Source organism: Platichthys flesus, chromosome 24, assembly GCF_949316205.1.
Source record: "Platichthys flesus chromosome 24, fPlaFle2.1, whole genome shotgun sequence".
Taxonomy (NCBI): Eukaryota; Metazoa; Chordata; class Actinopteri; order Pleuronectiformes; family Pleuronectidae; genus Platichthys; species Platichthys flesus.
In genome coordinates this window covers 1475988-1500178 of record NC_084968.1, presented here as the reverse complement: position 1 = coordinate 1500178, position 24191 = coordinate 1475988, and the positions used below count along the sequence as shown (strand labels likewise).

Here is a 24191-nt window from a genome sequence, read left to right as displayed (position 1 = left end):
AATATAATGTTTCAAGGCTGCACAGCAGGACTTTCTCAGTGCATGCCAAACAGGAAGCACTACAGAGTCTTCAGGGTATACAGCAGTTCTAGCAGGCCCAGACTCACATGTCCAAACATCACCACCTGCTCTCAGTCTGATTTTACATCCATTCGTTCACATCTCTACCCCTCCATGACCCCCCCCAGGTTTCCTGTGAGTCTCCATAGCCCTCTGCAGTGTTTCTGTCTTTCCCACACTACAGAGTCATCCCTTTCCTCTCCCATTACTCCCTTCATCCTGCCAGCTGAAGAGGCTCCAAATCGAAGTGGTTTTCTTTGGGATTTTTCTGTCGCATAAAAAACTAAAAAAGAAACCGGGGGGCTCTGAGCTGCCAGTCATCATCTGAGCTGACATCCGGGCTGGATTAGAGCAGATTAACAGAACAAAGCTAATTATTGATTTGAATCATTATTTAATTATTAAGTGGAGACACTGTCAGATTGCGGCCAAGTTCAAACAAGCTAGTTCCTGAGGAAAAAAAAACTGATTCGATGAAGGAACTGGGATAATGAGAGCTGCTGCCAGGAGGGTGTGAGGGGGAATTCTCTGAAGACTCGAGTGCTAATTAACACCTTGTCAGCTCAACTAGAGACATTTGCAGGGGTCCACCTCATCATCATGTCCAATGGCATATATAGCCCATTCATTACGTATCATCCGAGGGTGGCAGTTTAATCAAGGCTTTTATTAACATAAAGAGAGCTTACACTTCATTTACTAACCCTCAACAGAAAAATTTGCCATTTAAAATGAATTGTGGTCCTTAGGTGTAATGCCAGCATCCTGAGCTGTGTGTGTGTGTGTGTGTGTGTGTGTGTGTGTGTGTGTGAGAGAGATACTGAGGCAGGGAGATAAAGCTGCCGAGCGCCACCAGCCACCGCTTACTAATTGAATGATATGGCCAATTGTTTTGGGTGCATTAATATTTAACACATGATGATTACCCTGTTTGCTTATCTTTAATATAGTGTGTTTGTGTAATTATTTTTACATGCTTAAGTAACACATGCACACACTCAGACACCAAAACAGGCACCAATCTGAACATTATACATTGACATTTTCTTATCTTCTAATATGAAAAAACTTTTCTTAATTTAATAACTGACACTGAGCCAGTACAACTTATGAACTAACTTTTTTCCCCCCATTGTTTTCATTGAAGTGGTATCAGTCTACATGTTTAAGAACTAGCTTTTAATTAGCTTCAGCTTTTATGACATTATGTCCTATGGGATGAGACAATAGCTAATTACATAGCACGACAAGACCTATTATGAAAATGTCCCCCTTCAGGGCATTTGAACATGCATTTGGTTCTCTGTGGTGGCTACCACTGCATAAGAAACTACATATAACAAGTAGTTAGTTAAATGCAAACCTGTGAATCAATGAGCCCTTCAGATTTGGAACCCCAAATTATGTCATGTGGGAGAAACCACGGAATTTTACCACCACCTCCAGAACCTAAACCTGCTCTCCACCCTTAAATTCATAACTATCTTTGCCAACGTTAACTCATTTTCATCAAGCACTGGACCTGTAGGAGTATGTGAAAGAGAGCCAAGCACAAAACACACTCTGCCGTTGGCTGCATCTTTACAAGGACAGACCGCCTCAGAGGACACAGAAGTTAAGTGGATTTAGTTTATTTACAAGGGCAAGAGCATCCCAGCCACAAAAATCTGACGCTGTGTGTTTGAATTGAGGCTCTCTGGACCTGGTGGAGATGCAGCGTCACCTGAAAGAAGAATGAAGAAGGCACTCCAAAATCCTGTCATCACTACGCAGAAACCTCGCCCTCAAAATCTGCTGCATAACTTCACAGCCGGCAGCCCTGAGCAAGTGGTACCCACTCACTAGTAAATCAGAACAACTAAGGGCTTGATCTACTAAGATCCCATAACCGAAATTTAATGCCATGGAATTGGAGGTGTTAGTGGAAGAGGCAAACAAACATGTTGTTAAGCTACAGCAAAGAAATATCTATATAACAACAACAAAAACGTTATATGGGAGAATATCTGCATTCTGAGTAAAGTTAATGCTGTGGGTAAAACAAAAAGAACAACTGATGAATTTAAGAGAAGATCCTTCTGTCAACCCAAACATGTTAAAACAAGAAGAATAAACCTGTTCTCTCCGTCTTCCTCCTGCCGTCTCCTACTCACCACAATAACTGCAGCCATTTGTGTGCAACGTTGTGCCGATTAGCACCTACCTTTCAAAAGTATTAAATATAGACGCAGTCACAATCACCGCAATTACTTTCAGGCTTTGTAAATCACAAACCATGTGCAAAATTAATTATTTGAATCTACTACTCCCAATATTTTGCACACTCAGGTAGAAACGCCAGATATTGCATATTAATTAAGGCAAGCGAGCTAAATGGACAGTGCGTGTGATTCTGCTTGCAATCCTCAGTGTGCACCATTAGTTGATCAGCTTACAATTTTAGTTATGGTGAGATCAAGTTTCCAACTATTTAACACACCCAAAACCTTTAGTAGATCAGACCCTTACACTTACTCAGCTGGGCTTCTGCCCTATAACATTAACCAAGCTCTGCTCCTCAGACACATACACCTGTGTCTTCGGCCATTAAACAATCCATAAAGGTTTTTACCATCCCCGGCAGACAGGCAGGATTCAAAATAAACTTCATTGAAACCTATTGCATTGTGTGCATACATGCAACAACCATACACTTGTCAGCAGTATACAGACATCAGATTAACACTGAACCTGCTCTGTAAGAGAGTGTGTCGTCCCCACCGGCTCGATCAGCTTCTCATTGGTTATTTATCAGGAGACCCACTATGGTGAAAATGTATAACAAAACAATACCCTGCTCCCAACTCTGCGGGCATGCAGGGTGATGGTGGGGGGCAGTGGCTATATTAGCTTTCAAAGGAACAGGTGCACAAACACAGGGTTGAGAAAGGTGCTGTGGTTCGTCCTTTGACCAAAATATCAACCTCCTGAGCGGCGGTGGCTCAGGAGGTTGAGGGGGTCATCCACTTACTAGAGAGTCGGCAGTTCGAGCCACGTTTCCCCCCCACTGTACCCTGGGCAAGATACTGAGTTGAGGGAGAGAAATGGTGCTGCACATGGATGCCTTTTGTGAATGTGTTAATGAATCATTGGCAAAACTGTACTGTAAAGAACTTTGAGTGGTTATAAAGCCTAGAAAATTATATAAAAAAAAGGACCATTTACCATTTCAATGGCATGTAAATAATTAAGATTGATCGCATGATCCTTTATTTAGATGAGCCAATCAGGTTGCCGACTCAAATGGTACAAGATATTTCCTGGGGCCCTTGATATAATGACATACCCCTTATCTAGATGCTACAACTGTTACAATGATGTGACTGAATATAATCTTTCAAAAAACAGCCTGTTAACTGTCCAACACTGCCTCTCCGAGAAAATGAATCTGACTGCTTTCGACAGTCTGACAGGAGAGAGGGAGCCTGTCACTGACCGACAGGATTCACTAATGTGGGCTTTATGCATTACTGTATTTCATGTTTAGCTTCAAAAGGCTTCAGTGGTGTGAACCATCTCCTTGGATTAATGTTTATCAAACCCAGTATGGTTCTTGTCCTCAAAAAGTATTTTCCTCATCAACAGATGTTAGAAAAGAGGATCATCTTATAACCAATCAGTAAACGGAAGGGGTTACAATGTGGAAAATGTCATCCAAGCAGAGTACAAAACCAACAAGTATAAGGCGATCAAAGTGTCCATAACCTTGCTAATTCAAATGTCAAATTTCAATCTCTAAAAGAAAGTGAAAAAAAATAAATAAAAATGATCCACCTCTCTATTAAGGTCCACTCCTAAATTTGGGTAATCCTGCAGAAACATAGACAAACAAACAGCAATGAAAACATAATCACCTTGACATTGCAATATTCATATTTCCAGTATGCTATCTTGTAGTATTATTTATATTATGGTCACTTACTTTCTAATTATTTTTAATTATTTTCTGTATCATGGTCACTACTGTTTCATATTTCCTATGTTCATTACAATAACACGTAACATCATTCCACTTTATCCCCAGCACCTGCTTTTTGTACAGTGTCTGTTTTTGCAGGTTGTTTGTTTCATACTCTTATTATGTGTAGTTTTAGAAGTGTACATTGTTGTGCAATAGTAGGAGTAGAATTGACGTTGGCTAATTATTAATAATCATGAAATATGATTATTAAATTAACAATTATTTATTAAAAATAATCAAAAATGATAAAGCTATTAATTAAGAACAGTAACACATTTAATTAGAAATGATACGGTTATCCATTATTAATAGTTAAAATGATTAATGAAAACAATAAAATTATCAATTAAGAATAATACAAATCTGTAATCATTGCTTATTGTCATGGGGCACCACCCTGGTTACAGGGACCAACAATTCAATCTTTAAATATCAGTCTCATAATGATAAATGTCAAATCAATAATCTCAATATTTAATATTAATAATTATTTAATTAACAGTGAAGGCTTCTAAGTTCGAGCACAGGCAATCATAATCCAGCTGCAATCACATACATATGCACAAATAATCACAGACTACAGATACTTTAATTACAAAAGCATTTATTAAAAAGGGGAAATAAAGTTATAATGTTATTCAATGATTCATAATTTTAACAAGCTCCGATATTTCAAAGATAAACACAGCAGCAGCACTTATCACAATTCAGAAAATACATGTAAAACCGGCGGTCTACCTATGTATGTCTGTCTCTTGCCCAACAACATATTGTGATCTCTTTCTTTTTTTTTTACAGTGCTTCGACACTGTTACTTAATTCTGTTTTTCTATTACTGCTGTAACAAGTGAATTTCCCCATTGTGTGGATAAATAAAGAAATCTAATCTAATCTAATCTAATCCATGGATCCGCGTCCATGCCTGCGTATCACTGAGGTCACCCTTCTGTGGGTTGGAGTTGTTTGTGGGCTGCCCTGACTCACAGTGCTGCCGAATCCCGCGAGACCCCACTCTACACCCTGGGACACCACAAAGAGCAGACAAGCAAACAAACAAGCAAACCAGTGTCATGACGGCCAAACGCGCTTCACAGTTAAACTGTTCTGGATGCTTCAGCCAGCAAAGGCATGTCCAGCCCCCTATCAGCTGGCATTCCAGGGCCAAACACACACAGACACACACACACTCACACACATAGGCTTCCCCACTCTCAGGCTCAAGCTCAGGATGTGTGTGGTGAGGTCAACTTCCTTTGCCGCACATTCATTCTCATTCCATCCCTCTCTTCTCCTCTTGTCTATTTAAACCACTTGAAACAAAAGGAGCCACACTATCAGTGTGATGTAGCACTTTTCAGGTATCGGTTTAATCATTTCCACCAAGCTCCAGTGTGATGGGTTCTCCTCCCTGACCACAGCAAACACAAAACCACACCAATTGGCCTGCTCCGCTATAGATTTATTTATTTTCACAAAAAAACAAATAAAATGTCCCCCCTCAAAGTAAAAGAGGACTGACAGTGTCAGATGTCCGATGATTAGACTGAGAACGTGCGACAACAGAACAAGCTTCCCTGCACCAAATAATCAATATGGAAATAGTTGTACAGTCAATCTTCACTATGTAATGAGACTTGATGATTTAATCAACTTCAAAAAAATTAAAGTATGTCGTATGAGAGCTGAATATTATATTATATATTTTTTCCAATTGAGAATGAGCTTTTGGTTTGATATTATAAGAAAAACAACTTGAATCCTTGCTATCGACAACAACAGCAAAAGATGATGGGTCCAAATATATCATTACATTACAATTAAATGTTTATAGTGGCAACTAGGTACTTTTATACTGCAGATAACATTTTCTCCTATTGAAGAGGTCATGTGATCAGAATGATCCTCTTTTACTCAAAGAACATACTTAGCTTTGATTCATGTTGCATAATTAAAACGAAATATTATATATTGGTATAAGCTGAAGCTTTGTTTGGATAACAATACATTTATTGAATATAAATATATTGTATTTAGCATATAAGAAGTTTTGTCATGAGAAAGTTGTCAATGCAACAAGATTTTCTTTGATTCAATGGAGTTGTCATGAAAACAGGATAGTCTCTACAACAACAATGTATTTTTTTCTATTTCATGAAAAACTTTGTTTTCATAATGAGATACAGTCACAATTATATTAAGATGCACTAATGATGTACTAAACTGATGCTTTTATCATTTAAACCAGACATATTCCTCCTCCTTTCATGAATGTAAAATTAATGATCCTGGCGTCGGAGCACCGGGCTGGTTCCTGGCCATTTTCCAGTCCTGTCCCAGTGGAAGACAGCCCGGACATAAAATAAACTCAGTTTCCAGTAACTCCTCCCTCAGCAGAGCAACTGCTTCCCCAGAATGTGTCCCCCTGTCTCTGACCTACATTCAATGGTCCGGACCGAGCCCATTCGCTTTGCTGGGACTCAGCTGCTCTTTTAAAATAAACACAGAGTCTGCCAGTACAGTGAATCACACAGTGTGACTCCCTGGCCCGGGTGTACCATCACCAGCCAACTCTCTATACATTTCCGTCTCCTCTGCATCTCATTTATCACTGCCTGTCTGTTTCATGTATGCCACCATTGTCTTGGGGCTTCAGGTTTTTTCTTGCCGCAAGCTTTACTGTGTCTGTCACTTCCTCTATTTGTCTCCTCTTACTCCAAATCCTCAATCTGTTTCCAAGCAACTGCAGTCCTCTGCATCCACTATGTGTACTCTGCCTTTGACTCAAACACTGAAATGTGTCTCAGTGTGCAACTCGTTGAAGCATAGCACACTCGCTCATCCCTTGTGAAGTCACGTACCTGCAGTGCCGAGTTGCTTCATAACAAACATTCACTCCGACAAAGCCATAGTTCAAATTTGAATACAACAGACATTCCTCTCTATATGTGTGTGTGTGTTTATATGTAAATATATATATATATTGCTAGATGTTGTCTTTTTCACCTGCTACTGCCTAAGTTTGATCAAAAGCCTTTTTTCTACACACATGAACATGTACACTGACACCAGAATATCTGAAAACCTAATACTGCGTGCAGTAAAGCTGTTTTTAAACAGCATTGATTAAAGAAAGTAATATTTGCACAAGTTCTTGACAAACCACAAATGTATTCACATAGACTCTAATACACATATTTAAGATGACAGGTGTAGTTAAGCAGTCAACCCACCCAGGGGGAGTCACATCTCAAAACAGAAGTGCAAAGAATGTATACCAGTGTTAACATCCACTACTGTAGGCTAAGTGTTTGTGAATATATGACAACCATGATGTGGCAGATATTGAACTTCTGTGCCACCTGGGAGAGGGATCTTTCAGATGAAGCTCTCTTTTTTCCTCTCAGTTGAAGTTTCTACTACTTTCACCTAAATGAAAAGACCCAATAAAGCAAGAGTGGAAGATTCTACAAGTAACCTTGAGGTTTTGCAGTGAAACACAGGCTGATCAACAACAACAGCCCCGACAGCAACATCCCTCGATTATCAGCTCACTCTCCAGTCACTCTCCGGTCTCCCAGTTAATTCCACATTTCTCAGGGGGCTAACAGAGCAGCGTATTACAGGTGTTCCAGCAGTGAAGATGGCACAAGAGAAGGAATACTCACTGATTACGTTCAACTTGAAGCACCAGTTGGAGGTCGTTGGATGAGAGTGCTATTTCACCTCTGACTGGGTACACTACCTGTGGAGTTAAGAGGAGAGATCAGGTCAGGGCATTGCAGTGGAAGGACCAATCCAGGAACACTTTACTGCAAGTGCATTTAGGTCACTGTCAGGTAAAAAAATTGCGCAAAAGCAGTACATGTAAGCAGACTGGCCAAGGAACATTGGTTGCAAATAAATATCTCTGACATTTATTTTCAAACCTTTATAAAAGAGAATTATTTGTATAATGCAGGTGTGAATTTGAACATGTAGTCCAGTGGCAATATATTCAAAGCACACTCGAGGAAAAGGTCTGTATTGAAATGACACTTTTCTAGTCCCGATGACAAGTCAAAGAGGAACATCCAGGAAGAGTTTAGTCATTCACCTACACCCATTCCCACATTGCATCTTCTCTCACAGCCGTCAGGGGCAATAAATGCTCAGTATTTTGCCCAAGGACACTTCGGCATGTGGAATGGGGGAGAATGGGAACAAATTGCAGATTTGGTTCACTCTAAAGTTTCTAAAGCCATGTAAGTACCTCTCTGTGAGCTAAATGCCAAATGCTGATGATGATGCTAAATGTCGATGTTTAGCAGGAATAATGTTTTGTATGTGATAGTTTAGTAGGAGAAGAGATAAGGATAAAGTTAATGACCAATTTGTACTTATTCATCTGTTAAGTTGTTCAATTATATGTAAGTTAATTTGTGAATATCTATGACATGTCTGTGAAAGCGTTAAAATCAGGTTCCCTGGGTCCAGGGCAATGTCCTTTTTTTTCTTTTTTCAACCAACAAGATAAAGGTTAACGCTGAACCGAGAGAAAAGCAGCAAACCTTTACATTTGAAAATAATCTGTTTTGTCAGATAAATTCCTTTAACCATTAAATTGTAAAATATGTCCATTAATCAATCAATCATTATTATCATAATCTGCAAACTGTGTCAAGTCATTTCTTCAATTGATTTTAAAGTAAAAACTTGCATTGTTGTTTTTAACCCCTTCTTTTCTGCAAATTGAGTTGTCACTAAGCTTCAGACCATTCACTGTATATAAAGATGGATAACATGATTGCCCATGAACAAAAACTACCACAATTGTTGAAATATTTTAGTCTGAATCAAAGTGGTGGACTGAATGCTAATGTGGGTAAAAAAATACTGGATCAAAAACAGTAGTTTTTAATGACCATTAGAGGGAAAGAGGTTTATCCCTGCGGGGTATGACTTTCAGTATTTTTCAGCTCAGACGGGCGATCAATAGGAGTCATCCTCTGAAGACCTTGATCACTGACCTATACATTTCCTAGTGACTTAAGTAGCTGTCAGCATAACAGAATCATCCATGGGGCTTACAGAGCTGCATTCACTTGTCAACTTTACAGTATGTTGTGAATTATGTTCAATAACTGAAGAATAAAAATTAAACCATCTGGTGTCTATTTGTTACCTTTTTTTAAATACTAGGAAAGTTGAGGGAAACGAGCTGAAAATAAATATTACTTTTGTTCATTTTGAATGCCATCTGACCAACACTGGCAGTAGAACAAAAAATCTGCAGACGTATTTCATTTGAACTTGTCCATAAGGTTTCATAATGAGTAAAAGTGTATGAGCTTTTTATGTCTAGAAATAAAAACCTCACTCATTTCTCTCACCATCCCCAATCACCACAAACAATGAGGTCCAACAGCTTCTAGAGCGTCTTTTCAAAAGGCAACAAAGGATAGAACACTTCATTTGCAAATTGATAATACACTTCACCGATGCAGAGAGGAGAGGAGGGGGTGACAAAATTTGTTACAAGCCAAGAAGGACCTTGACAGCAGTTTAGCATACAGTAAAATTGAGAGTGAAAATGACGCACAAGATGAGACCGAGTTAACTGTGCAGAAAAAAATCTCCTTAAAGCTGATACCAAATCTTGATGTCAGCACATTTTGATATGATATACGATGGCAGCTTATCTGACAGAGTAATGAATGTTTTCCTAATTTAGACATAAGCACCACCAACGAGCGGATGTCACATTTAAATGATGAAACTCTGCTGAAATATGTTTTTGCTTTTTGCTGAGTAACAGCAGTTCAGCAAAGTAATAGTCTGATGTGAGAGAAAAGGGGTTCGAGAGGTTGAAGACTTTGATTGCACTTCACGGTGACAAAAAAACTTTTGTGTCTACGCTGAGAACAGAACACTTGCACCGAGAACAATCTGCAGTGATCCCCAGGTAAAAGTTAACTCGAGCATTCTGCTTTACCACAGACAGGCTTTGCTTTAAGGAAGACTTCTGCACCAGAGCTGACAAACAACATAAAGTCTTTACAAGTTCTGTGAAATCGTTACACTTGTCTCGACTCAAAAAATCCTTTACCAGATAACAGGGAGGAAGAAGAGCAACTGTGAAGGATCTCAAGTGACACCGCACGCCTGCTACTCCTACAACATTTTCAAAGGGGATGTTTCTGAACCATATAGTGTTATAACATGCCAGGACCTCAGGGTTGGGATGGTGCTTTTGATGCCCTAATGAGCATTTGGCTGTTTGTGACCCGAACAATCATTGTCCTGACCTCTATTAGCTCTGCTTGCGGCTACAGGCCCAAGGCTATAATAGACGCTGCCAATGCGCCTGAATCTCCAGTTTACCTATTGGTGCTTGAGTTTGATTGTGGGTAATGGAAATATTCACATCCTTTATTCTTGCATTTGTAAGTGGTAATTTAAAGTAACTGCATGAATTTAACAAAACAAACGTAGCGCAGGCATTAAACGTAGTCATAGTAGATAATATCCCCTGTGACTGTCACTGTTACTATTTTACTGTTGCTGGTGGTTGAGGTGGAAAACTTTGCCACAATATTATTGATTGATTGTTTTGTTTGTAAAAATCCAGTAAGTATATGAGAAATGCCATCACAAAAGAAAATGTTAGATTTTTTCCATCCTGAAGGAAATTCCTGTTCCAGCTTGCCCCAGATTAAAATAACACAATAAAGTACAGCAAATAAGACAGTAGAGTACTACATTTAAATAATACAAGTGTTAATTTAAACAAAAGTTTAAAATGTATTATAGATAAAAGATAAAAATAGAAAGGATAAATGCAGTAAATGCAGAAACACGTGCTTATAAACAACAAGAGTAATGTTGAAAATAAGATAAGTCAAATAAAATGGTATGCAGTAATAATAAAAGGAGTAATATTGACCATAATATTGAATATAATAGAAGAACAAATATTAAACATAAATACACAAATAATATTACATAGGAATAGTGACATTGCATATGAACAGTAATATAGCACATAGTAAATGGTCTGGATTCATAGAGCGCTTTTCTAGTTTTAAGGACCATCAAAGCGCTTTACAGAAAAGTTTCTTTTGACATTGACCCATTAACACACACATTCATACAGTGCCTCTATAGGCAGCAGTTCTTTTCATATGAGGGGCAATTTGGGGTTCAGTATCTTGCCCAAGGACACTTTGGCATGCATATGGGGAATATCAAACCATGACCTTCTGGTAAGAGGACGACCGCTCTACGCCCTCAGCCACAGTCGCCTCTGTGAGTGATGGGGTATTATTTTTATATTTTGTGAGATTATCAGTAGTCCTCCCTTCAGAAGGTCATCAGATGAGGTTATCTAATGATGCAATTGCATGATAATAATCATCAACTAACATACTATGGTCTATTGTAAAACCAGGATACTGATGCAACAAAAGTCAAGTCCATCAATCAATTATTTATACAACTTATCCTTTGAGTGTTATTGGCGGCTGCAGCTAATCCCAGTTGACATTGGGTAAAACGGACCTGGACAAGTCCACACAGAAAGACCCTAACTACCGCACCACGTGCTGCCTCCCATTTAAGTGTCATATAGTGCAATGAATAATCGGTGGAGTTCATTTTGAGCATGCCTCATGTACCATCTTTCTCATTTAGCTCCCCCCTAGGAGCAAATCTCCAAACAAAACAACCCACTGTGACTTCAGGACTGCTCATTTCCACTTCATTAAATGTAACTTTACAACGTCAAGCTCAGGAGATGCACTCTCTCGAATCGTTTTTGGCTGTTAAGTCACATAACGTCTTTCCGGCTACAAGAAAAAAGCCCAAGTTCTCCCAACAGGGTCACAATGAGAGGAGAGTGGGAGCTATGAGAGGACGGGTAAGATTAAGGGTGAGAAAGCTTGATACTTTTACTTCTACAACTTTCATCACTTTGGGTTTGTTCGACAGAATGACTGCCTCCAGGAAGACTGAAAGTGTGAGCTGTTAACACTCACTGAAGAATTACCTGGTCTTGTCCTTTTGTGATACAATGGGGTTTACCCCTAGCCTTTGAGTATGGCTGTCCAACAGCTATAAACATTCTCGCTTCACATTTTCAAATGATCTGGCCTGAAAACAGCAACAATAGATGAGGAAAGGTCCAAAAAGCCTCTGTATGCTTCAAACAGGCTTTCTGACAGTGGAAACAGGGGAAATTGTATCCAACAAACCTCCAAAATTCTGACGCAACAAGACCCATCTTTTATTCCCTGACTGAACGTGCCCACTAGGGTGTACAAGTAGGAACAGTTGATTTTCTTCCTAAACATTGTTTTTCAGACACAAGTACATTTAACACTCTTGCATGTACAGCTACACACACAACCACCAAAGGAAGAGCACACCATTACTCCCTATACAAATTCTGAGACCAGAGAATGTTATTTTTGCCTTAAGAAGGGTGTTGTCCATACATGTCTGTAGGCAGAGGTGTTCATGCCTTTTCCCTACAGCCAACATTGAACATGAGACAAAAGGTCTTCTCTCATGGCCCCCCCAGGCTCTAATTCAATCAAATGACGTGTTCCAAATCACGTCAGCACCCTTTTGGCAATGTTGGCCATGAGTGGCTCCCTTATGTTCTTCTTGTAAATGCTTTCAGTGGTTTGAAGCATCTATAAAGTATATCAAAATAGACGACATGTCTCCACTTCCTCCCACCATCCAGAAACTATCCAGTTGACATGCTCAACCAATCGTGAGTCAGTCTTAGCTCTTAATCATGATGTCTCACCCCCCTTTATAGCATGGAATTAATAAAAACAATGTAATTGTAGCACTTAAACATTTATCAATGTGACAAGAATTATGCTTAAAGGTTCAGGGTGTAGCATTTAGTGACATCTAGTGGTGAAGTTGATGTTACAGCTGTATACCCCTTACCTCGACCTCCCCTTCCAAACATGAAAGAGAACCTGTGGTAGCCTTCAGTCGTCATAACAACTCAAAGGGTGAAACACACCAGTGAAAACATCACTAGGATTTGTTTTTATTCAATGTCTGAGAGCAGACCCTTTTCACTTAAGTATTATATACTGGACCGTTAACATTAAAAAACAATATTGGAAGAACAATGTATTTTACTATTTAGTTTGGCCCATCCACTAACATGAATGAAACTGGATTTATAAACCACACTGCAGCCATCCAAGTGGCCTTGGCTGTACTTCTGTGTATGGGCAATCATGTCGTCCATCTTTATATACAGTCTGTGTTTTGAAGCTTAGTGAGTTCTGGCTATAGAATCTCATAGTGAAACATTGATATGCAGAAAAGAAGGGGTTAAAACCACACTGCAGTTCCTCAGATTTCATCATCTTCATGCTATTCTACCAGCTCTAGATTTCAAATGACCAGTTATTCAGCCATGTAGGAAAGCATCTTCATTCCCTTCTCCACTCCACTGCTTTTCTTTATATCTGCAGGGTAACATCTCAGGGTAAATTCTTCAATAAATGACTTGCTCGGAGGCTCTGCTTTCTGAATTTATTATATGGCATCTGCACATTAACTGATCAAACAGTTTCCAAATCCCCACATTCCCTCAGTCGCATTTGTCGATCTGGCAAAGCAGCCACTGGTGTTTGTGCTCTGAGTGATTTCCGGCTGCTTCTCCTGATTTCTCGAGGTTATGCTGGCGTAGCTTTAATCTTCATCCTGCATCCCCACTGGCTTAAAGAGCAAATAAATGTAGAATGTAAAGCCGCATCAAGCGTACGCAAATGTCGACAGTGTGTAGTGACATGTTTGATCATATTTCAGTGTCAGTCAAATTGGATTTTCAAGTACACCGCATCATAGCGGGTGAGATTGTAAAATGAAAAATTAAAGGGGGGGAAATAATTTTTTGCCGAGAAGAAGCAGAGGAGACTGCACAAGAAAGGAGGAGAACACCTGGAACTTAGTGGTGTCACTGATGCTTGTCTGCTTGGGGGCTGTGGATATACATGGAGAGGAGGGAAGACGACAGCATCCATGCATCAGATGGAGCTCCAAGCCGGGGTCCTCTCTGTTCTATCATGAAGCCGAGCTAACACACATTGTGCCAGAGGAGGGCTTATTAGATGGATCAAAGCTTGTCTAATCTACATGCTAAGAATACGATGAGAGGGCCCTGACAATCCTCCCTTTCCTCCTGAGAGGGGCTGATTATCATACCGAGTTATGAACAGCAAACATACAAAGATGTGATGATGTATGCGCTCTTTACATCTTTGATGAGACTGTGGGCTGACACAGTGACAGTAAGTGTGCTCTATTAAAGCTCATCTCCTGCATTACATGACTTTGTCTAGCAACACTTAATGTGTCCTCATTTAATGACACAAGAACAAACTCAAAGCTGAAATTTCGCACAATGGCTGCCCTAAAATGTCCCTGTGAGACCACGGATAATTCTGGCCAATGGAAACCTAAGTATTACATTGGTATGTCTAATATGGAGCCACCATTATAAGAGGAAATATTCCGGTTTCACAGTTGTCAGGATTATCGATACTATAGAAGGAAAAAGACACACAACCAGCAATATCGCTCATAATATAGATAATAAACTAAAATAATTATTATCGTCAACCATACACAGTGAAGAATCACCAACAGAAATTGTTCAGTTTTGGGAGCCAAGTGTTGACTAGTTGTGCAAAAAATAAACAGGCATACTGCTCTGGTTGAAGCACACGTTCTTGATGGAGTTTTTTTGGGCCAGCGTTGGTGGAAATAAGCGTATTACGTCAGTTTAACCAGTGCACCGGACACACACAAAACGTGACTCACAAGAGGAGATTTCACAGCACAATGCATTGAACGTGAACATTAGAAGGATGTTTTCTATGTCATTTGCATTTAGATTGACTGTTGTCTGTTTTTTTGATGTGGGTGTTGTTAATTGGCTCCCTCTTTTGACTTTTCAGCACACATGTCTATAATAGAACGCCCAACATATTGGTTGTCAGAGTTAAACTTGGTGAGTCCCATGTTATCATTGTAACCATGAATTTGGAAATGAATATGGTTCACGTAGAGTAAACATGAACATTTTTTGTCTGTTCTGCCAACTTACACAAATTGAAGAGTGAATAAAAGAGAAGCCATCCAGCGATGGAGCTTACTAGTTTGGTTGATGACTGATTGTTGGCCATTCACCTCTTCCTCCTGTGTTGACTGTTTTTCTTATCCAAGAGAAACTAGGCCATGAAATTGTTGAAAGAGCCACAGTCATCTCCAGCGCCATTTCACCTGATCAGTCAAGCAGCATGTGCAAGGGCAAGGAAAAGGTGTGATTGGATGGAGCTTTACAGGAGGAGGCAATCACATTTGAGACTCGAGAGGGGCCTCTGAGAGTGGGCGCGAAGGAGGACGGAGTGATGCTGAGGACAGTGGAGGAAGTGTGTGTGGCCAGGGAGGGACAGCTGCTGCAGGTTCCCGAGGGGGAAGTTTACTTGTCGCAGGAGAAAGAGTGCCCTCCAGAATAAGAATAATCGGGTCCTCCAGTTCTGAGTGTGTGTCTGAAGGTGGGTGGGTGTGTGTGTTCGTCACTAAACGTCATGAAGAGCCCGTATAATAAATCTATGTCAAATGTATGTCAAAGCGGCTGAAATTAAACAAGTCTTGTTCTGAGAGGCAGAGGAGAAAAGTGGAGAGGTGGAAGCTGGGGGCAGACGGGCATGGGCACATAAACCAATGTACTAATTAATGTTCCCTTCAGTCCCACACTGAGCCAAAGTGGGGTTCCGACTGCTTCCAATGATCCGTCAGGCGGAGAAAGAAGGCTATTTTGGTGTCGTCAAATAGTCACATAATGAAAACAGTAGATTATAAAGCTTGAGAACAAGATATTAATGTATGTCCATTCTATGTAACAAACTCCCCAAAGACTTGATTGACTGGCGGGAGCTCGACCTGAGAGTTGTCATTATTAAGCTTGAATAACATTGAATAATGTGGGAATCAAATATCTGTTCATGTCAAGTCAGAGGGAAAGCAGGTGAAATGTTAGTTTGTTGTAACTTCAGTTTATCAATGTTTTTTTATTGTTATGTTCCAAGACTGACATTGAGAAAACTTAGACTTTTAAGGGGAATCATTTACCGGCTGTTCTTGCTTCACTGTGACTTTATATTTTTAGTTTTACAAAAGACAGTGTATTCTGGGACATATTGATTGTCTTCCAAACTTAATTTATGAGCCAGCAAAAACAAGAGATCCCCTTCGTGGGAATGTATCTTGATTAATTGGTAGCATCAACCATACACCCCTCTATTATCTGCACAGATCCTACAGTCTCCTTTGTCGACAGTACTTCTGGCAATGCACGACGGTTGCCAATACTGTAACGTTTAAAAATGCCTCACTTGGTTCTCTCAGAGAAGCAGCCACCAGACATGAATTTCTATTATAAGGCTATGGCTGGTCTGACACAAGCTTGTTTGGGAGTGTGTTGATGTTTTTCAGGATCTCCTGGCTGTGACGCCGCCTCATGCTGCGAACGACATGGTATCCAGGCTAATCACATGCATCACAGCAGCACTCAGATCTACTCTATGAATTCCCATCGAAGATCTCCTTATGCGATAAACAACAATAAAAAGCTAATGGCCTGCATAATTGCTACCAAATCCATTCTGAGGAGGGATTCTGTAAAGCATGTTATTATGATTGCACAGCTGGAGGCTTGTGTCAAACAAAAAGGCCCAGAAATTAGAACTTTCTTATTAAAACATGGGCAGAGCTATGTTTTTGCTTTGTTTCCATGCAGACGTCGAGCTTTACAGTTGAATCGTTCCAAAATGAAAACCTAGCAACATTTGTAATGAATATTCATTTGGCCCCTGGTCTAAAAACAAGTGACAGCCAAGACATTTCCAGCCTGTGCTACTTTCTGTCACACGGATTACATCAATGCAGGGAACAGAAAAGAAGGAGTAGGCATAATCACTAGGCGAAGAGGGCACAGCTCAGGGACACGTCCCCAAACGATGCTCTAAGAGACAATTGATCATTGATTAAATCCTTGAGAGGCTGTGATGGACTTGAATACTAGAATATATTCCAGAAGGAGAAACTTCACACAAAGTGATGCTGTCTGCCGTCAAGTCCACATAATAAAACAGCAGCAGGACACGAGATTGCACCTGCGCTGCTGGGAGATGGAGTGATCAGCCGCTCCTTCAGCCTCGGACAGTACAGATTACAAGGTCGAAACTTCTTGGAACTTCAAATGGTTAAATCATTACTTTCGAAACTAATCATCTTCACTCATCAAGTTATTTATTAATATTTTCAGCATATTCACATATATGCTTCCCATTATATAGGTATCAAATCAAATCAAATCAAAGTTTATTGTCACATGCACCAATGACAGCGTCATCGGAGCAGTGAAATTCTTATGACATGACAGGCAAACATCTACGCAGTAGGCGACTTTACAAAAAAATAACATACTATGTAACATAACATATAACATAACATTGTAACATATAACATATAACACAGTCAAGTGAATATTAAATTAAGTAAAGATTAAGTAAAAAATTAAGTAGTCAAATTAAAGTCAAAGTTAAATGAAGCAGCAGTTTACAGGGTGAAGGAGTGGGGAATATTAAATAAAATAACATGAATATATGTATAACATATAACATAGTCAAATAAATTCAAATGAAGCAACAGTTTTCAGGGTGAAGAAGTGGGGAATATTAAATAAGATAAGTATATGTGAAGTAAGTGTATTTGTGTATGTGCATTAAGATTGAAATCCTTTCCCTCTAGTTTAAAGAAATGAAAGAAAATCCAAAGCATGATGAGGAACGATCTGTACACTTCCAGCCTTCCAAACTTCTTGAGTTTATAGTGACTGCTACAAATACAGCAACTGTCATGCGGGAAAAAGATGAGGTTTGATAGAATAAATTTATTTTCTTTAAATAATCGATGCTTATGTAGGAACCGGGTACACTGGATGAACGACTCATCAGATGAATCGCATTCAGGCAACTTGGAGAGAAATCAATGTCTTAATCAAACGGCTGAATACACAAGTATCTCACAATCATGATGACCCCCCCCCCCAAAAAAATTAAAAAACTCTCTCCCTCTCTCTCTATTTAGATTCCAGTCTCTCTTCTAAATTAGATATTTAATACTTATTTTCTTATTTATAAGTCTGGTACTGATCAAATTTGGCCCTGATCCTGAACTCAGCCTTTTAATATTGGGGATCTGCCAACACTGACTTTGGAATCATTCAGAGTTTCCGTTACTTGAATGTTGATTATTATGATAACACTATGTATCGAACAGGGTAAAACAACACAGCCGTGCAATACTTTATCTCACATGTTGTTTTTTTCGGAGCTTCTCTTTACAAATACTGAAGCTCCGTAGGTCTGTAAACTAAATTTATTGATATGATATGCCTGAAAGTTCAGTTTGGAGTTCAGATGTCTCACTCAGTTCACTCACAGTTCACAGAGCAGTGGTACTGACAGAAATGTGCAGAGAGCACTTCTTCTACAACCTCCGTTTGAATCTGAAGCCGGCCTCTCAGCTCCCAGTGGGTAAAAGGTGGTGCCCATCGTGAGTATAGCACCAGTCAAAAAGTTAACATACTGCTGAAATGACATCTAATCTCCGCATGTAAGCAGTTGTATCATTGTGGAATATAACCGCACAACAGTGTTGGTAGACAACAGGATCAACAGGGCCTGTTATTGATCATCCATGTTGTGTTCTTTACTGGTAGCCGAGTTTAACACCTGTTAATTTGTTTTGGAAGAGGGACATGTGATAGGAGTTTGACAAATCGGTGAAGGCAATAAGTCGTGACCCGAAATACTCAATCAGCAGGTCTACGTCATCATTTCCAAACATCTCAATTTCTGTCCATCCAGACTAAAGTGCGGCCCTGCAATTTTTAAAGTGGAACAGGGCCAGCAGCATTTCTAAACGTCTCTATTTTAGCAGGTCTAAATCTGCGGAGTAGTTTTGATAACAGGTATCCTGTGGCAGAGTTTTCAAAGAGAAACATAGTCGTGTGGATGAAGCCTGAAGCCCAAAGAAAGACCGAAAAGACACAACAGTTGGATTAAAGAGAGACATACCCCAACAAGGCCTTAACAAGTGCAGAGCACAGCACCAGCTGGTCCTTACCCTTTCAAGTATATTGGGAAACAATAATAGTTATATGTTTCAGCCTAATTATTATTGACATACACTCATTGACATAGACTCATATAAGAATATGATTGAATACGTATCATTTGTATTAAAGCCGACAGTGAAACAGCTATAATAATTGTACTGTGTTAACTGTGTAACTGTTTATTATTATCTTGTTTTTGAACATAATGTATGGGAAACAATTTGCAGCTGCTTAGTTTCAAAGGATGTCAAAGCATATGCTTTTCCTCTCATCTGTTGCTAGACAACAGTAATCTTCTCTGATTGGTTGAGGGAATTAAGAATCCACCACTATCAGGGTTTTAAATCAGTTTCCTGTTGTGTCATTAGTTTACAGATATAGTTCAACTACAGCTCATTAAGCCATTGTTGTGTATCTCACCATAGGGATTATTTCCTCAATATTGTTATTTCCTGCAACTCTACTTACAATGAGTGGAGCATTCACATCAGGCGCTGTCGACCTTTGATAATACATGAAATTAGATTTTAAAAACAGTAATCCAACTAATCTGCCATCAGACATTCAACCCACTATCACAAAGCCCTCAAACGACATCAAACACAGCCAGTGACAAAGTGTATAGTCCATCAGATGAAGAATGTTTAATTTGTTTCACTTGGAATCAGGCTTTTATAAATCTTCACAGCGTTACTTAAAGGAAAATAGAAATTCAGAAGTCAAGGCATTGTATGTCCCCGACCTGCAGAGGACAAAGATGAAAGAATGATCTCTGTTCATCAACATATTATCTAAGACTGTTGACAAGAAAAGGCCAATTTACAATGTAGTCTTTGTCGCCGGATCTGTGATTTGCAGCTTCATCGTGAAGTCACTTTACTTTGCCGGCCTTTTACAACAAACAAACAAACACAATTATATTTGTATAGCCCATATTCACAAATCCCAATTTGTCTTGCAAGGTTTTAACACAGTGTCACATCCTCTGTTCTTATCCGTCAACAAGAGTAAGGCAAAACGATTAGAATAAGCACTTTGTATCACAATGGAAGGTCAATGAATCGATCGATTATTGTCAGTAATGGTAGATTATCTGAGTAGACATTGTATATCAAGTGGTCTTGTACGAGTTGAAGCTTCAATCATCAAAACAACTTAGACTTAAAAACAGGGGAGTTGATAGTATAATCTTGTACAAAATCATTTCCATTTAAATCAAACCCACTGGAGCCAAAAAGTCTTGCTTTCTCTCACCTCCTACTGCAGATTAATTCTACACTGTCTCTGGCTCAGCACATCATATTTTACCAGGCAAATTCACAGCATGATACCTCTTTTACAGTAGATGGAAATTCCTCTTTGCATTATTTGTGGCAGGGGGGAAAACAATTCCACCTCCAAAAAAGCAACAAATGCGCCCAATGGAACTGCATATAAGGACAAAGTAACAGAACAGCTTCAATTTCTAGTCACATTAAACTTGTGACCAATCACCCAAACCGTTATCACCCTGGATTTCCGATCTTCATCTATTCCTAGCACCGAGAGCTCCCTGGAATGATAGGATTGAGGCACCATGGTAAACAAAGCTCTTACAGATGTGAATTCAAGCTACAGTAAAAAAAATTATAATATTAAGGGAGACACAAAAAAATAAATTCTGGTAAAAGAATGTATCGTCTCGTGAATAAAGACCTCAGTTGCAGGTGTTTTTGTAGTTATCTACCGTGACGAAAGAGGCTTAGACGCACTCCTTTAGGGTAATTTATCAGCCAAGAAGCGAGTTGCTCCCGACTCACAGTGCTTAGCACCTCGCCCCACTCTTCAGCAGCATGAAATGTTTTTTTGGAAATGGACGTGGGTGGCTGGATGAATGCTGATATGAGAAATAGGGAGCTCTCGTTTGCAACTTTGGTACTTAATCTTCACTGAAAAGCGCCTGTGTTTACCTATTTAATATTCACCTGGGGCCAGGCACCATAAACACCACTCCTCCAGAGCCATTTAAAAATAAAGAGCATGAGAGGAAAACTCAGGGGAAGTGATTGACAGAGCTCTCTGAATTCAGGCTAATATGAAAATATCTCATCCTCTGGCTTGTTTGCTTTATCTTAACACCCCTCTCTACATTTGCCTGGAACGTGCTCGTGCTATCAATAATGTGGCTTGCTTAGAGCCAGCCGTATTGCCAGTTGCTACCAAAAGAGATACACTCTCCATTTATCTAACAGCACTGATTTGAGGGGAGCAAGCAGCAGGATGTGCTGACGCTTCTTGACACAGGTCGGAGAATCAAATGTTGGATCATCTTTTGCTCTAAACCTTCAAAACCTTTAATGTCTCAGCTGTCATCCCTTGACTTACAGGGTTTTAAAAAGGCTAGCCTGAAACCACAGCAACCTGCAAGCTCATGTTTATTTGCTCTCACAGATGGTTCTGCCCACCCTGAGACAGGTCAGGCCATCACAACTATCTATGACCCTGTCAGTGTGAGATGGTTTGGACCCAGTTGCTGACACCTGCCAAAGTTTAAAAGAGGACATAGAAGGAAACATGGCCGCTCCCCTCCATGCTCCCCCTATATCTGAAGAACCCTTAAACAGTTTTGAATTATTTAGATTTTTACATCCAGCAGTCACAAACATTTGGCATTCCTGTGGCATCATGTTACTGTTGGAGAGTTCCAAAATAGTCTAATTTGTATTAACTTTTATCACTTGGTCTTCATCAACTCCTGAAAAAATTGTGTTTGGTTTACCTGCTACTTTCTAACATTGCTGCTCGGTGCTGAGCAGACCATCACAGGGAGTTTATCAGAGCCTTAAAGGTAGAAACAGCTGTCTGCAACAGCAGGAAACCAGGCTGCTGAAAGCAGTGGGATGGAGCAATTCGATACACTGGTTTCCATGTACTTCATACTGCCTGCTTCTCCCTGCTCCAGTCGAACCTCTCTCTTTGTGTCCAGAGGAGGACGGTGTCTGAAGGCAGACACAAACCTCTTGTTGGAGGATCCCTGTTTTCATTTGCATTTACAATCTTTCACAATCTTTGCCAACATTCACAAACCAAAGGAGTTCTGAATGAATTCCTTTAAAATCTACACAAATAGCTGACAGAGATCTGAGAAATGCAAACCACAGAATTTCATGTATTCAAATGTTTTGAACGTTCAGTGTAAGAATGGAATTTCTGACTATAATAATTTCCTCTGTCAAGGAGTTTATGTTGTTATTGCAGTCTGTTTGCAAGATTATGCAAAAACACTTAATCGATTTCCATGACATTTTGTAGAGGGCTGGGGCAGATCCGGACTAGAGGAGGGTCCAGGCCTTTTTTCACCCACGTTTTTAACATGCCGAGATTGGGCGTAGGTGGAGGAACACATTCCTTTTGGTACCCTTCTTTAACTATGTTTGTGATAGATCTGATTTGCATTTAACTGCAGTTTTATGATAAATATACCCTTGCCTTGGTCCAGAGGTTTGTCATTGTGTTACTACATCAGAAACCCAGTGTCTCTCCCCACCTGCGTGAGCTCACCTTCAGCTTATCTGCAATTGCCTTGGTAACTAGGGATAGGCATTCAATAAAGTGTCTTAATCGATCGTCGGGAGAATTAACGATCGATTTTAGATTAATCATTAATATTTTTATATAAAAATTCACTACTTATAGGCTATATTAAAATGCAGTGAAAATAGAAAAAACACAGCGTGTTTCCTCATTGAGGTTTTTATTACAAGATGAACAACTCTTGTGGCAGTTAAACAGGATCCGTTCAATGGTTACACTTGAAAATATGCGCTACTGTACTCTTAAGCCCTGATGAGAGAGCAGCAGCTAGCGGCTGAGAGCTAGCTGGATTTGACAGTTCTCGACCTCTCAGTCCAGCTGTTGTCACGGCCCTCACTCCCGCCCCTCACTCCCAGAACCCCTCACCCAGACCCGGGTCTGTCCGGGTTCCCTTCCCCGTGGACTGAAGGTCCTTGCAGCTGGAGGAAGAAGCCCGGAGCCTAAATTATGCATTACTAAATCACATTGTGTCCTTACGTCTTGCAACTAGTGAAATATGTAAAATAGTTAAAGTTGGTTAGACTTGAAGTTAGTGTCTCTCTGTCTAGAGCATCTGAGTTAGATATGAAAGTCCCTCAATGTAGACACTACAATGTACTGTTGGTTGGCCCTTTATCTATAATCTGACCTTGGGTACTGCTTAGAGAGAGAATGGAGTATCCGTGGAATTTAGACAGGGACCATTCTCCTCTACAGATACAATGTGTATTATACAATGGACATTATACAGTTGCAATCAGAAATATTCAACCCCCCAAAGATTTTAAGGATTTATCAATTAAAGTAGACAGAATCTTGTTCTTTGATCAAAATTCTGCTTCGGATGCCTTCTTTTATGAGTTGAGTGTTAAAGAAAATCAACACGGAAAATGCATGATGTAGTATTTGTGTGTAGCAGTATATTTTGTTAAGATAGCCATGTCACAATTATTCAACCCCTATATAATATTGTTGTTTTTAAAGCTGTCTGATAGTTTTTTTTGTCCTAAAGTTGAGTTGAAACATTATTAAGCCTTTGGGAACTCTATACTGATCCTTCATTTGCTTCAGCTGTGATGCATATATAAACCCCACCCATGAAGGTATTCAAGGTGAGTTGCAATCATGGGAAAGACAAAGGAGCTTACACAAAAGCTGAGAGAGGAGATTATTTCATCACACCTGAAAGGCCTTGGGTAGAAGAAGAATTCCCCAAAAAATGATATTCCAAGAGACACAATTGGGAACATTATAAGGAAGTTTACAACTGATGGAGCAGCTTCAAACATGCCTGGCCCTGGAAGAAAGCCCAGCATTTCATCAAGGACCCTCAGCAACTTAGTCAGAACAACTCAGAAAAATCCCTGTGTGACTGCAAGA

The 24191-nt window shown here is 39.7% G+C and overlaps 1 protein-coding gene across 1 annotated transcript in view; it reads right to left on the bottom strand.

Annotated features, from left to right (window-relative positions):
• adam19a (ADAM metallopeptidase domain 19a) overlaps window positions 1-24191 on the bottom strand; it is a 211810-nt gene that overhangs the window by 108972 nt on the left and 78647 nt on the right. The window contains exon 3 of the mRNA XM_062383936.1: window positions 7726-7802. Coding sequence (XP_062239920.1) covers window positions 7726-7802 — 77 coding nt within the window. The remainder of the gene's footprint in view (window positions 1-7725; window positions 7803-24191) is intronic.